Source organism: Astyanax mexicanus, chromosome 1 (assembly GCF_023375975.1).
Source record: "Astyanax mexicanus isolate ESR-SI-001 chromosome 1, AstMex3_surface, whole genome shotgun sequence".
In the NCBI taxonomy this organism is placed as follows: domain Eukaryota; kingdom Metazoa; phylum Chordata; class Actinopteri; order Characiformes; family Acestrorhamphidae; genus Astyanax; species Astyanax mexicanus.
Genome location: NC_064408.1, coordinates 84,529,228 through 84,543,802, shown reverse-complemented (window position 1 = coordinate 84,543,802; position 14,575 = coordinate 84,529,228). Strand labels below are relative to the sequence as shown.

General features: G+C 36.2%; 2 protein-coding genes across 7 annotated transcripts in view; both read left to right on the top strand.

Moving 5' to 3' along the window:
• The first annotated feature begins 484 nt into the window (after positions 1–484).
• On the top strand, positions 485–4,337 carry LOC103037425 (cytochrome c oxidase subunit 7A2, mitochondrial). Its single transcript, XM_049484809.1, has 4 exons — positions 485–587; positions 2,579–2,665; positions 3,765–3,849; positions 4,129–4,337. Exons 1-4 carry the CDS (start codon positions 498–500, stop codon positions 4,185–4,187), a joined length of 321 nt encoding a protein of 106 aa, XP_049340766.1. The 5' UTR covers positions 485–497; the 3' UTR covers positions 4,188–4,337.
• Positions 4,338–7,004: 2,667 nt separating this feature from the next.
• The window catches only part of col12a1b (collagen, type XII, alpha 1b), an 86,182-nt gene continuing 78,611 nt past the window's right edge, over positions 7,005–14,575 (top strand). For 4 of the 6 annotated variants that reach the window (XM_049484770.1, XM_022684633.2, XM_022684629.2 and 1 more), the window contains exons 1-5: positions 7,005–7,225; positions 8,266–8,370; positions 12,709–12,825; positions 13,103–13,246; positions 13,384–13,440. In XM_049484770.1, coding sequence (XP_049340727.1) covers positions 8,292–8,370; positions 12,709–12,825; positions 13,103–13,246; positions 13,384–13,440 — 397 coding nt within the window. In that variant the 5' untranslated portion in view covers positions 7,005–7,225; positions 8,266–8,291. Of the gene's footprint in view, positions 7,303–8,265; positions 8,371–12,708; positions 12,826–13,102; positions 13,247–13,383; positions 13,441–14,575 lie in introns of all 6 variants that reach the window. The other 2 variants (XM_049484760.1, XM_049484793.1) reach the window with 2 other exon arrangements.

Below are 14,575 nucleotides of genomic sequence, written 5' to 3'. Positions count from 1 at the left end.
TCTTGTTTGCTTTGTTTGTTTCAATAAATGTGTTTATCATTCTATTCTGGATACATTACATACAGTATAAGGGGTCCCCTTTTATCAGACACAAAATATGATTGCTATCAAGATGGAGACCATGTTCTGGTTCGTCTTGTTATCTGCACCACAGTGGCTCCCAGTGGTGTAGAAATGACATCGCATTTGGTTTATATTTGTTTTGTAAGCGCTGCATCGTTGTTAGGTTAACTGTATGTAGCAGACTAATACGTAGAGAGTTTAGGTTACAGTGCATTACCGGCTGATAATGTCACTCCTAAAACGCCTCTCAGCCAATCACATTGCAGGGTCAGAACTAACTGTGGTATAATAGTAAATGATCAGTTATCAATAAACACAGTTAGAAACATGCACAGTTTTTTAAATTTAAAAATAAATTTCAGAAGCTCAGATCAAAAAAATGTGAGAAGTGTTTTCTGGTCTTCTTCTCCAGACCAGCGGAGGCAGCAGCTCCGATGGTAAAGCTCAGCTCTGCTCCTGTTTCTCTTCAGTGTCCTTGGCTCGTCAGATTCAGCAGCAGGAGGATGAAGGCGCATCTTATGGTGAGGTAAACTCATTGTACAGAGCCGCTGCTCGTTATCGAGCCGCTGCTCTGTGTTTAACACGTGTCCGCAGTGTTTATCTGATTTTTCTATCATGTTTTAATTCTGAATGGTAGATTAATTATCTGCTGTTTTAGTGTGGTTTGGTCAGGTTGGCGTTAACCGGCAAAATGTCCTACTGACTAACTAACGTTAACTAACTAAACCCAGGTTAATGTAACGTTTAGTGTAGAATCCGGACACGGTCACCAGTCTGCAGTAGATACATGTGTGCAGGTAGTTTGGGCTGATTAGGACTGGAGCTTGTAATCTGCTGGTTAGTACCGGTTTGCCGCCTCTGGTTTGTAGGTCAGGTGTAACTCAGATTAACGGTTACACTAATAGAGCTGAATTACACAAACACGCACAGACAAACAGTAGCTAAAGTTTAACTTACAAGAACTGGCTAGCTTTAGTTTCTTAGGCTAACTAAACTTACTAACTAAATAATATACTGTACCAGTAAAAAATTGGCACACTTCTCTTCTCATTCAATGTGTTTTCTTCCCTTTTATGATGTTTTACATTGTATGTATAATATTGAAGACTATATTAAAGCTATACAGAAACACACGTGGGGTTATTTTGTAAACAAAAGTGTTAAACACCCAGAATATCTTTTTTATGTTATTCTAAATAGCCACACTTATCTTTAAGGACAGATCTGCACACTCTTGGGCCAAATTCCATTTTTCTTTCTTTTTTCTTTTTTTTTTTTTACACAAGAGGAAAAGGTGAAATCCTCCACCTATGAATTGGGACTACACTTCCTTCACCTGATACAGATATAGGTTGTAGTAGTGGTTAGGGGTGGGTGATGGATAAATAATTTCATGGTATTATATTTCATGGTATTTTGCAATAACAATACTCTTGGTGATATAACAAAACACTAAATAAAAATAAAAAAACTCAAGAATACACAACTGCAACAAAATGAAAATAACATTTTATTAGTGTATACAATATGATATGGCACACCCCAAATGAGCTATTAAAAAATACAAGAATTTTATCAGATTTGTAACAGAAGTCAATGATCATGAATATCAAGATACTAATAATGCACTCCATATATCTCCATATATCCAGGACAAGTAAACTAAGTGATACTGGACAGATATAATCTGTCTCTAGTAGATATATAATAGGAACTGAGAACAGTGTGTTTTTTCTTTTGCAAAAAAGTAGTACCCTGATGTGATGATCAGGGTTGGGTGATGTGGCACCATGTTTTAGGGTGTATTATTGTTCATGGCGATATTATGTTGGCGATATTATTGCGTACAATACGATATGGCACACCCCTAGTTTGGACGCATCTTTTCTCATTCAGTGTGTGTTCTCTTTCTTTTTATGATTTTTTTTACATGTTTAATTTAGTATTAAAGACATTAAAGCTATACGAGAGCACATGCAGAATTATTTTGTTAACAAAAATGGTTAAACAAATCAAAATATGTTTTATACTTGTAGATTCTTTAATCTCTTTGAGACCTGAATTTTGTGCCAGTGATGGACAAATATAAATAATAATTATGCTGTTTTCTGTCTGTTACACACTCAAAGGAAGACTCTATAATATAAAATCTATATTAAAATTAAATTTAGTAATTGTCTACTGTCTAGTATATTTATTCTTTGGCTCTAGTGCCGTTTTGTTTCCAGCACGGTGAGCAGGGCTAAGCTATTGTTTCATTGGCAGAGCAGAAACATTAGCTAAGTTAGCTAGCTAGCTACTAAGAATAACTGGATATAAGCTAGATATTTTTTATGCTTGTTATGAACAAAATGATTATAAAACACTAATACTCCACATTTGAGTATGGGAATATAACTAGTGGTTATCATTTTTAACAAGGAAATTACTCAAATTTGTGGGTTTCTTTGGGCGCTTGGGCCCAAAGTGATTCTCATAGCCCTCTGAATTTCCTTAAACTAGATTGTTCTGTGTGTTGCAGCAGGTGGCGCGGCGGACCCTCACCACCACCGCACGGAGGCAGGTGGAGAACCAGGTCCCACAGAAGCAAAAATTGTTCCAGGTAATTGTTAGTCTCTCCTCACCAATGAAAAACATACAATTCTGGCTGAATGCAAATGTTAAAGGAAATGACTGCCTTTTTCCACTGTATTGTTGTTTTCTAAGAAATACTAATTATGCCAAAGACTCTTAACTAACTGAAAGACTTGTATACTGTCATTCTGTCTTCTTTTTTCACTCCTTGCTGTTTCCATGGGTGTAAAAACAAGATCTATTTCAATTAGAAGAGCAGAGACTGTACAATTGTGAAAGTATGGGTACTGTATTACAGTGTTAATTAAAAGAGCATTGGTTACCAGAATCTTCAGTGATTGCAAAGAACTTGAGTGTTAACACTGCATCTGAATGTTTAGTGTTTTCGTAATAATATTTTAAGTATATTTAAATGTATTTGGAGACCATATCATATTTAGGAATTTCATAACAGTCAGGGTTCCCTTTGTGTTTGCTCATTTTCTCAGGTGTTTTACAGATTTACACTAAACTGCCAAATGCTTGTCACATATCATACAGTCATGCAGATCATTAGTAATGTAGTAAAGTGTTCAATAGAATACCGTGTTTGTGTTTACTTCATACCTAGGTCTATTACACTTGAAATGAGTCTACACACATAGCAGGACAGATAAGTATGTCTTGTCTGAACAAGGCATTAATGCACTAACCTCTGCATGATCTGTTGATTTGAGAAACTAATAGCTTTGTTTTAATATCATACATGAAGCAGAAGTAGCAGTAGCTGACATTAAAACACTGCAGAACAATCTAATTCATGCTTATATATGTGTCAAAAATATGGCTGGGACACAGTTTGGTAAAAATCAGAAATCAGCACAAAATATGAGATAATTAGTCCTGAATATTGGATCAGCAGACACAGTTATCAGGCGTACAAGATGAGGAAATCAAAACTAAACATATAGTAATATTTTTTTTTGCTGTTATCGACAGTTATACCTAAAAATATATACATGGTCCCAGCCCTATGCAACCCATCCTGATGGTGTTTCTTTTACTATAGAAAAACAGCAGCTACTATTTTCTGGATTGTTCTATTCTACATTAAAAATTTTGTTTTTGTTTTGTTTGATGCTCTTCAGGCAGATAATGGGCTGCCAGTTCACTTGAAGGGTGGAGCAAGTGATGCCGTCCTGTATCGAGCCACCATGGGCCTAACTGTTATGGGTAAGTGGAAAAATGGCAACCTATCAGCACTACTGGGGAGAATGTGCCAGAGATACTAAATTATATTTAAAAAATGCAGACAGAGAAATTGTCCATATGTCCTGCTGTTGCCAAAGTATAGACACTCACTGTGTGATATAGAACTGCAACTATTTTTCGATAAATCAATTGTTAATTGGATAAAAAATATCTTATGAAAAACTAAACTAAATGCTTTGGTTCTGCATGAATACATGTTGATTTAACCTGTTTCTTGTGATATATGTGTTTCTCTTATAGGAACCTTATTTGTACTGTATGAGCTGGGAAAGGCAGCACTTCCTCAGAAGAAGGAATGATTCCAATCTCCTGGATTTCTTTCTTCTGGAGTTCCATGTCTAATGTGTATGGCATATAGGGATGTATTTTCATGGAGTGTATTTATTCTTTTCATAATGGGACCAGTCTACTTGTGTGTAGTGGTGAACAATAAAGTCTGCCTCCTTTGATGATCAGCCTTCTGAGTGTCATTTCTTTTTATCAAATTAGTTTTCTTTTCAGTCTTTGCTGTGCTGATTGAGTGTCTTTTTTCCATCTGTCTCTTAAACCACACATTTCTATGTTACTCAGTACAATAATGAATGAGTTTAAAAGTACTTGTCTTTTTTGAACTATTCAGTGACTGATTTGAAAACATGCTTAAATCAGTTTGTCTAATAATAAATGCAGGATATTTATAATAATGAAGTGAATATGACGAGACATTTCAGTTGCATTTCACTATTATTTGAAGCTGAATATTAGTGAAGATTAATAAAGACATCAGCTTCGTGGTAACTTTTTAACTTTAGGAAAAATGTGGGTAATTTTAATTATAGTTATAGCAAAAGGACTCAAGTTTTGAAGTCAGTTTAGAGTGAGATTTTCTCAAGAAGGGCAGGGGTGGTGTGGGTGAGGTATGTCTGTGCACTGTTTTTTTTTTTTTTTTTTTTTTAATTTTGGCAAGTACCTAGTAAAGGAAGGGATAAAAAAATATCACATTGAGATACCACTCATGTTTGCAACACTCTTAAAACAGGCATTAAGAGACTCTGGTCATATTGATAGTTAATGTTTTAGCTGGACACAATATTTCTGAACATCAACTCTCATTATGAGTAAGGTGCTAATTTTCTATTAGGAAATACAAAATCCAGTCGGTCTGTTTTGCACGGTTATTGGCGCGATCACGTAAATTTTACCCGGATACAGTGATGCTATTTTCTGATTGGCTGCTGGCTATCTTAATTTATTGACTGCTGAGTGATGATGCCCTTCACCCACAGTTAACAACAGCGGGGCACCTCGGGGGGCGATGTACAAGGAGTTTATTATACGGGAAAGATAATGCTACGAGCGAGGTGTGGCGTGTTATGCGTGACGAGAAGTTTTCAGCCACACAAGATAAACTTAACACCAAAAATGTAACTATTCATGTCAAAATGGTTAACCTTTAAAAAGTTTACGAAATAATGACAACAGATCGTTTTACTCTTATGTATTAACATAATATATTTACATAACTAATGTATATTAACATATATAAAAAAACTGCACTTAGAGTCTGACAGTTTTGGAATAATATTAATTTATTCATTTTAAACATATTTTGTGGTAATTTAGCAACGAAAAAATGTTTCCTAATAGAAGCGTCAGTCAGACGTTAGTTTAGCAGCCTCGGGCCTCAGCTGAGGAAAGTTCTAGTGCCTTTAAGTAGCTGAACTAGTCAGGTTAGTTAACCTAGTAAGTTAGCTTAGCTAACTAACTAGCTAAAAGCATACTTATTGAGTTAACCAAATATATTAATGTGTAACATATAAACATTTAAAATTGTTTTATAAATGAACTTACCTAACCTAGTTAGTTAGGTTAACTAGGGTTATCAAGGTTAGTTAGCTTAGCTACTAGCTTGTAAAACTACACTTATTGAGTTAACCAACTGTATTAATGTTAACGTGTATAACGTTTGGTGTAGCAGGTGAAGGCAGTGAATTAGGGCATATCATTATGTGTATTTTGTGTTGTATCTATTTGTATTATTTCTCTTGAAAATACTGGGAATGCACCAAATTTGACCAGAAACTGATGTAATGTACAAAACACTGATTAAATAAAATATAGAGAAAACTTCAAAGAGAGAGAGAGAGAGAGAGAGAGAGAGAGAGAGAGAGAGAGAGAGAGAGAGAGAATACGTGAGAAGATGTGAGGAGAGAAAAAGCACACAATGAAAATGTTAAGGAATAAAATGCAAGGAATAGTTAAAACAGAGCAGGCAGTGGGTACTCAGGATTGGGCATAAAACATCCCAGTATTAACCCCCAGTGAGATTGTGACAAAAAAAAAAAAAAAAAAAAAAACTCTATTTTTTATCCTAGCACTTTTTATAACACGAAGGCGAATGTGTATAATTTAGAAAACGTGTTTTTACTTTTTAAAAAACTTACCTAACCTAATAGGCTGTTTCAATGTTAATATTTATGTGTAGTGTCAAGCAGCATATTTAATACATGCATACCTTTTGTTCAAGTATCTGTACTTATCTGAATGGCCACTAGAGGGCGCCGCCACCACAGAATTCTATATAGACCGTTGTTACAGATGCGAGCCTAAACTAGACGGTGTATTTCGTTATTGTTCACTAGATACATTTTTTTACACTTTTATACTCACATTTGTAAAGAAATTATTAAAGTTATCTTAAAAATTAGTTTAAATAAGTTATTATTGTCTGGCCTACATTCTTTATTTTTATGTGTCTAAAGTGAAAATCTAATTAATATTAATAGTTTTTCCATTAATTCCTATCATGGAAGATCAAGTAATGATCTTCTAGAGATTTTTCTTTCTTACTTTCCTTGTGACGATGATGTTTACAGATGTCCAGTGATGTGTGTGTGTGTGTGTGCGTGCGTGCAATCAGGGTGTCTGCATTCTAGAATAACTCGAACTTTCATTCCTCCAGATGACCTGCATGGGACGAACGCACACACGCAGATGACCATCACTCCACAGGAATGCAGCTAAAGTTTCCAGAAGTGTATCCCCCCCTCCCACCCCACCCCCTCCATACTCCAGGCCGTTACAAAGTCTATCAATCCATGGCAGCTCTCCACAAACCACTGGATGTCGTAAGAGCTCACACTAGTGAAACAGGAGTTGGGGCACAGCCCCCTATTAAGTAGCAGATTGTGGAGAGATTCTGCCCATTTGGAAAGAGGCTTCCTATCTGGGACGTCCCGGGACGAACCCCCCAGCTCCTCCTCCAGAAATCATCACACTGCAGCCGGGGCATCTCCGCAGAAATCTGCACCTTCTCACAGTAACATTAAAGTGACACAGAAAGGGGCTGTAACATCAGGTCAGCATCATCTTGATTTTGAGAGATTTTGTTATGTGTTAGTGATTATTCTTTGTTTGGACACTCTCTGGGATTAGGTAAGTGTTGAAGCAAATCTAAGAGCTGATATTATGTCAGAGATGTAAAATGTAAAGCTTTTTAAAGATTATTGATCGTTATTTGGTTAGATTAAATGTGTGGTTATTAAGGACTAATGTCTTTAAAATATATTAAGGACATGCTCTCAATTTTCTAGTATGACTTGAGCGACTTGTAGTTGACTTTGTAAGCTACATTTGTCCAACTTGTTTTTTGAATAGAACTGATCACTAAGAAATCACTAAATGGGATCTGTCAGCTATCTATGACCTTTTTTGAAAGCTGAAATTAGATAGATATTTTGTTTATCTTAGTTTAAAGGCAGGTTGTGTTTTCTGGCTTTTTCTGCTACTTGCTGGTTTACTATAGGTATTGCCTGTATTGCAGTCTACATTTTTAATAATTTTTTTTTTTTTAAAGTTCTAAGCAGATAGGAAGGGAATATAGATGGATGCAGATTAGCTGCCTCAGGTGCGTTAGAAAATGGAATTGGAAAAAATATTGGATGAAGGAACACAATGATCGGACGGGAAATTACTGATTTAATGAAATATACATATAGAGAAAGCACACTATAAATGCACAGAAAAAAGCGCTTCATGAGAGAAAAACTTTAAGAAAGGTAGAAAAGTAGGGGATGTGTATGTGAATGTAAGAGTTGGATAGTTTGGGGAACATTCATTGATTGAGAGAGAGAGTGTAATTTTCCATCTAGCCTGCTTCATAGTGTTGAGTCTCGGATCCGAGAATTTACCGCCCTGCACACTTTCAGGTACACTCAGCCTCCAGCGCTCCTGATCCAGCTCACAAAGGGCTTAATAATTAGTGGATGATCTGGATCAGGCATGCTGGGGCAAGGAATAGTTAAAACAGGGCAGGCAGTGGGTACTCAGGATTGGGCATGAAAAATCCCAGTATTAACTCTCAGTGTGACCGTGTGTAATGGTGTGTTTATCTTATAGGTCATTCATGTGCTGCTGAGGCACAGATGGTGATGATAAAGATGAGGGCGAGTGTGGTGTCTGCCTTCATCACACTGGCACTGCTGTCATCTGTCAAAGCCCAAGGTAAAGCAAACCACCTCACTCTTACTCTTTCCTGCTGTCTCATTTTCTCTCCATACATTCTCTCACTCACCTTTTTTCTCACTCTCATTTTCTTTAACTTTCTCAATCCATTTTTTCTCTCCCTCTTTCTCCCCCCTCTCTCTCTCTCTCTCTCTCACACACACTCTCTCTTTCTCTCTCTCTCTTTTTCCATTCTCTTTCTAACTTGCATTTTTTTCTCTCTTTTTCAATCTTGCTGTCATTGCTCCTGCTTTTTCTCTCTGACCCTCTTTGTCTTTCCGTCTTCATTCTTACTCCTTTTCTTTTTCTCTCACTCCTCACTCCTCTTCTTCTCTCTTCTTTCTTTTTATCTCTCTGTCTCTCTATATATTTTCTCTCTCTCTGTAATATGAACTTTCCCTTTCTGAAAATAAAAAAAATATATATTCTTTGTTATTTATTTATTATTGCTACTTAATGTATTTTTATGTTTGTCGTATAGAAATAACTGTATGTATTTATTGTTGAAAATATATTTTTTGTCTATATTTGTTATGTGTGCATGAATTGCATACATCAACAATCTACAATCTTATTTAGAGAAAAGAAGACCTATGGCAATGAAACAACACACTTAGGCAGAGAAGTAATCAGACATGTAGTACCACTGTTCAGCCAGCTGTGGTGTTAAGTAAATCTGTATCCAGAATTTGGGGTTTCATTTGTAATGTATAGTTGTAACCACTAGGTGGAGAGAGGTACTATTATTGGATATGACTTTACAAAAGCAAAAAAGATATTAAAAATGTGTACAAGAAAAAAGATGCAACATATTGACTGAACTTGATGATAAATCCTTATTTATTTTAATAAAATAGTTGTAATAGTTTTAAAAGTTTTAATATATATTAATAGTTTTAAAATAGTATTAGTAACAAGGGACAGCGTATGTTGTGTAACTCAGTGCAGTTAATTTATATCATGTGGTGTAATACTTATTAAAGTTGTTTATAGAAATAAAGGAAAAGATTTAAGCTGTGACTGCACTTTATCACAGCAGAGTTTAGAAGTACAAAGTATGGCATTGCTGGTGTTTAGTGGAAAGACGGATGGAACATTTTACTGCTTTCATCTTTTTGAGCTCAGTCCTGAGGCCAACTTTCCCCTTCATCTTGCTCCTTTCTCGGGGAACAGACAGACAAAATATGACTTTCACAAATCAAGTCTTTTTCACAGAAAAGAGAGTGCTGTGGCATTTCTCAAAATTTCACAAAAAAAATGTGTCTGCTAGTAAGTTCTAAAGTTGATTGAAAAGTTGATGTAATTTACATTTGTTTAGGTATAATTCATGGGTTACTGACATTACTTTTGGGGTTAAAGGAGAATAGATGAAGTGGTGGTGAAGAGAAGGCCTATAAATGCATTGTGCATATTATTTAGATATATGATTTAGAGCTGCAAAAACAAATGGGAAAATGTATCATAAGGAAACGTTTCACATTTCATGTTTCACTACACTTTCTTGGTTTCTTGTGCAATGTTTGAAAGTAAGCACAGTGTGGCAGCACAAATGTCCTCCATGTATGTCTAGAGGACTTTTACAGCAGAACACAGAAGGAACCTTTAACACAGAGCTACATTTCCTAAAATTGCTGGTAAACTGTAGCAGAGATTTAAACATAACATGACATTGTTCTGATTAACAGCTCAGATTTACATATGAAAAAAATGAAGGGTATGCGAAATGCAAAAATCAAATCCAGTCTATCTTTCAATTACTTTTCTATGTACTTTTACTTTTATTTAAAGGGGGTATAGTGTAAATAGTAGAGTATTGCCCTAAAATATGATATGTTTTGTCTGGATAACATCACTTGAAATATTCTTCCTGCAAACATGTTTTAAGTTTAAGCAACAGTACCAGGCCCTTGTTTATTTGTGATGTCACATTTTTGTTTTCAATTATTACACATGTTCCCCAAGGGGACAGGTCAAGACATGCATTGTGTACCCATTCCCAATTCTTGGCTGCAGCATATGTGCAGCATGAGGTTTTGCATTGTCTTGTTGGAAAATGCAAAAATATCCCAGGAATAGATTGAATTGTTGCATGTGTCAAAATACTTCTACATTAATGCTTCATCCATAGAAGTGTACTGACAAACCGTGCAACTCCAAGACAGACCGTGGCTTTTTGTTGCCCAACAGCTTGTATGGTCTTTTTAGTCTTGGTCCAATTTGGTCCAGAGCACAGTGTCCATTTCTATTAGAAAACCTGGAATACAGATTTTTTTTATTGATCACAATACACATTTGTACTGTGGGATGGTTCATCCCAGATGCCTCAGAGCCCCGAAAAGTCGATATCTGTTGTGGACATGGTTAACATAAGGCTTCTGCTTCACACAGTAAAATAATAAATAGTGTTTGTAAATGTAACTCATACTGTATTTCTTGCCCATGTGGTTGCCTAAATTGTGATTACAATCACCTGTTTACACCGCCTGTTTGAAATCACATTGTTTTTTAGCCTCATTATCTTCCCTAAATTGCCCCATCCCAGCTTTTTGAAAACTGTTGCAGGCCTAAAATGCAGGAAAAGATGTTTGTTACCAAATAAAACAAAGTTGAGCAGATAAAACATGAAACATTTAAAAACGTATACCGTCTTTAATAAAATAAAAGTACTTGGAAAAGTAATTGGAAGAATCAGAGCACTAGTTCAGCAAACACAACAAACACTATTACCCGAAAAGGTGAACTGCATTTTTTATCTAAACTGTGAGGTTAAATACTTCTGCTACTTGCTCATTTTTATTGAAATCAGTTATTTTAAGACTTTTTTCAATTCTGACCATTTGAGCATTATGTTTAGACGTTACTGATTGTACAGGTCAGAGTAAATACTTTTGATAAAATAAGCAAAATGTTAGAGAATGTCATGACACAACTAGCTGATATGCATGTCATCTAAAAAATATACACAAAGACTAATGTTGCCAATCATGGATGGATGTGATTAGCCACCATGAATTACTGCAAATTCGTATCTACAACTTATCACTCATTGTTTGTCATTGCAGTATGTTTGTTAACGCAGTTCCTTTAGTAAAGCTGTATATAACTTTTTTACAAAACTGCTTTTATGTAGATCAGCTGGTAGCATGCAAAATTACATATTACTAAATCAGCCAAATGATCAGATTCGGATCACCTGATGTTCCAAAATGTCGATCAGCTGCGTTCAGACAGATGGCCTGTAATAAGTGAGTGTCTGTGAGAAGCGAAATCTAGGGGTTGGGAATTTGGGGCCCAATTGGAATCACAAAATGGAAGCCAGCATCAAAGTTCAGTTGGTCAACCAGGTTGGTGGATTTTGTTTTTCAAATGTCCCTGCCCTGGTCAAGCTGTGGCTCCTGCCAGTATTTGGCTGGAGCCATGGCTTCACAAAATATTTTATTGTGATATTCTTGACACACATGCACACACAAGCCAACACACTATTATAACTGCCAATTATACCCCTCAGAGTACAATGACATCACTCTACACACCAAGAATATCATTTTAAAATATTTCAAAACAATGTTTTTCATGTAGTTCGTCTTGTACATGGAACTTACAAGTTGTTGCAAACAACTTTTCATGTACATGTGCATTGGACAGACTCTACTGCAGTCTGCTCAATGTGACCAACAACCCGTTTCACCTAGATCCTTTTTGTTTGTTTCTGTTCGTTTTCTTCGTCTTATTTTAATATTGTACCAGTCACTTCTTGTGTTATCTTCAAGTTATTTCATTTACATTAACTCTGAAAAAGAATGTACACAAGTGTCACCACTGGCGTTGTGTATTCTTTTATGAGGTTTGCAATGGATTGTCACTCTAGTCAACGCTATGTTCAATATGATCTGACATGTTGTTTCCAAATGACACTCCTCCATTGTACAATCAATATCCAAATATGTTTCATTGGAAACAGTCCTCCAGCAGTTCACCACAGTAAGTTCAGCTGTGTTGGACTGGCTGCTGTGACTGCATGCATACTGTGAAGAACTTGGCACTCTTTAGGTCTTTGTGGATCACTCGTTTTGGTCTGTGTCTGTGCTTGAGTAAGTCTATGGCCCTTCTGCGGTCAGACAGCTCAAACAGATGTCATTTTGATCCAAAATGGCGTTATTTCTTGTTTTTTGTTTTGGTTTGTTCAGTCTTGCTGTGGCTTTTCTCCCAACAATGATCATGCCAACTTCCAAAGCAAAGTGTTGATTGTTGGGGATCTTATTTTTTTACATTATACTAGAAATACATTTTCTTCAACTTGGTCTCAACATTGACTTGAATGTTCTACTCTTTTTGCAGTTGTCCCTCCATCAGATTTAAGGTTTAAAATTTTAAATGAGAACACAGTACAGATGACATGGAGGCTGCCCATGACAAGAATAGAGGGCTTTAGAATTCAAGTGGCATCGAATACAGGTAGGTGATCACTTCTGAACCTTCGCTTTGGGTGAGAGTCCATTTTCAGAGCATTAGTAGTTGGGTTAAAAAGCTGGATACAATTCAGTCTCCTTTGTCCTGAAAAACAGTATTTAAATACAACACATACATATTTCTTCATTAATTTATTATGATTATTTTATACTTAGTATTAAACTGCTTAGAAACTGCTTATGAACAAATTATTTGTGTAACTGTGTATTAAGAACTATCATTTACATGATCTCTGTTCTTTTTCTGTCTGCTTGTTGCATAGATGAACCTGTGAAAGACTTTACACTCCCTGCCACTGCAACAAAAACATCCATCAAAGATTTAACCCCTGATGTGGATTATGTAGTAACAATATCTTCATATTATGGATCAGAAGAGAGTTTACCCATCTCTGGACAGATTACAAGTAATGAGCTATGTTGTTTGCTGACCTGACAACCAATTACCAACATAATGAAATTCATTTTCACTCTGCTGTTCTCTATTTTAATGTAGGGAATTAATGATTAATGATTAATGATTAATTCTTCATTTTGTTCATAGTCCAGTCAAGTGGGTCTGAAGGAGGTCCCAGAAGACCACAGGTTTCTGATGCAGTCAGTAAGTACATTTCACTTTTTCACTCTTTTTTTCTCTCTTTCCTCTGCTATTTCTGTCTCTGCTCCCCCTGCCATTGCCTCCCTCAGCCTAAGGGCTCATTTTATTTGTCTGTGGCCATTAGAAATGATTCAGTGTTTTTAATCCTTTTTTATGAGTGCTGTTAACTTGAAGCATGTTAGCCCTGTATGATGCAGTGACTCACTAAGTGTCTGAGTTGGTGGGCCTCTCTTGCCTGGCCTATGAAAAGATAAGCTGCTAAAAACACGGACAGAAGTGCAAGGCTTCTCCTTACACTTTATGAGAACACTGTGCTCTCCTCCTTAAAGAATCCTTCACTTCTGCATTCTCTGCCGAGGTAGAAGGAATCCCTCAACCACTCCCGCTGTCAAGTCAAGTCAAGTGTCTTGATTAAGTACATTTAAAGTAATAGTTTAGCAAAAGGACCATAAAGGACTATATTTTCTGTAGTAATGCATAATATGATCAGGACGTATAATCAGATTTTAAGAAAACATGCTGAGTTAAATCACCTACAGCTCTCATCAGCAGAGCTTCAGACTGGATTTTTTATTTGAAATGTGCAGTACATTGCTGATATCTGTGTGGGATGTGTGCCCACTGCCATTCCCCCACTCCCATTTCCACACTCAGGGTTGCCAGGTATAAACAGCAGCATGTAAACAGTGAGCTGCTGCCATGGAAACAGGCGAGCTGGCTATGTTTCTGCTGAACAGGTAATCACTGAGCTTCAGTAAAGTGGTTAACCATAGTAAGTGTAATTTATCACCTTTATTTTAGACACTGAAACGTGTATAGTCACTAACAGGTTTGTGTATAGTAACATGTGCATACACAGTAATTACAAGGAACAACCTTTTTCATGGCACATTGTCACCTGAGTGCTTGGAGTTTGAGCTAAGGCACCCTTATTTCTCCAAAGGAGAGCTTCCAGTAGCATGAAAGTGATTGATTTACCTTGCTCGTAGCAGTGCAGCTCAGCTGCAAAGCGCCAACTTTTTTTTTAGTTTTACAGATGGAGATTTAGGCTATTTTATAAGCAGGGAAAAAGGCTGAAACCTTTCATGCATTGCTGAATTTGCTTTTCCATTTGCCTCTTGGAGATGTCTTTATTCAA

Excerpts from the sequence above, each read along its gene's own strand:
- LOC103037425 (XM_049484809.1), top strand. The coding sequence starts at position 498 with ATGGTAAAGCTCAGCTCTGCTCCTGTTTCTCTTCAGTGTCCTTGGCTC. Across the intron at positions 2,666-3,764 it reads AGAAGCAAAAATTGTTCCAG|GCAGATAATGGGCTGCCAGT; the intron begins GTAATTGTTAGT and ends GATGCTCTTCAG. Across the intron at positions 3,850-4,128 it reads CATGGGCCTAACTGTTATGG|GAACCTTATTTGTACTGTAT; the intron begins GTAAGTGGAAAA and ends TTTCTCTTATAG.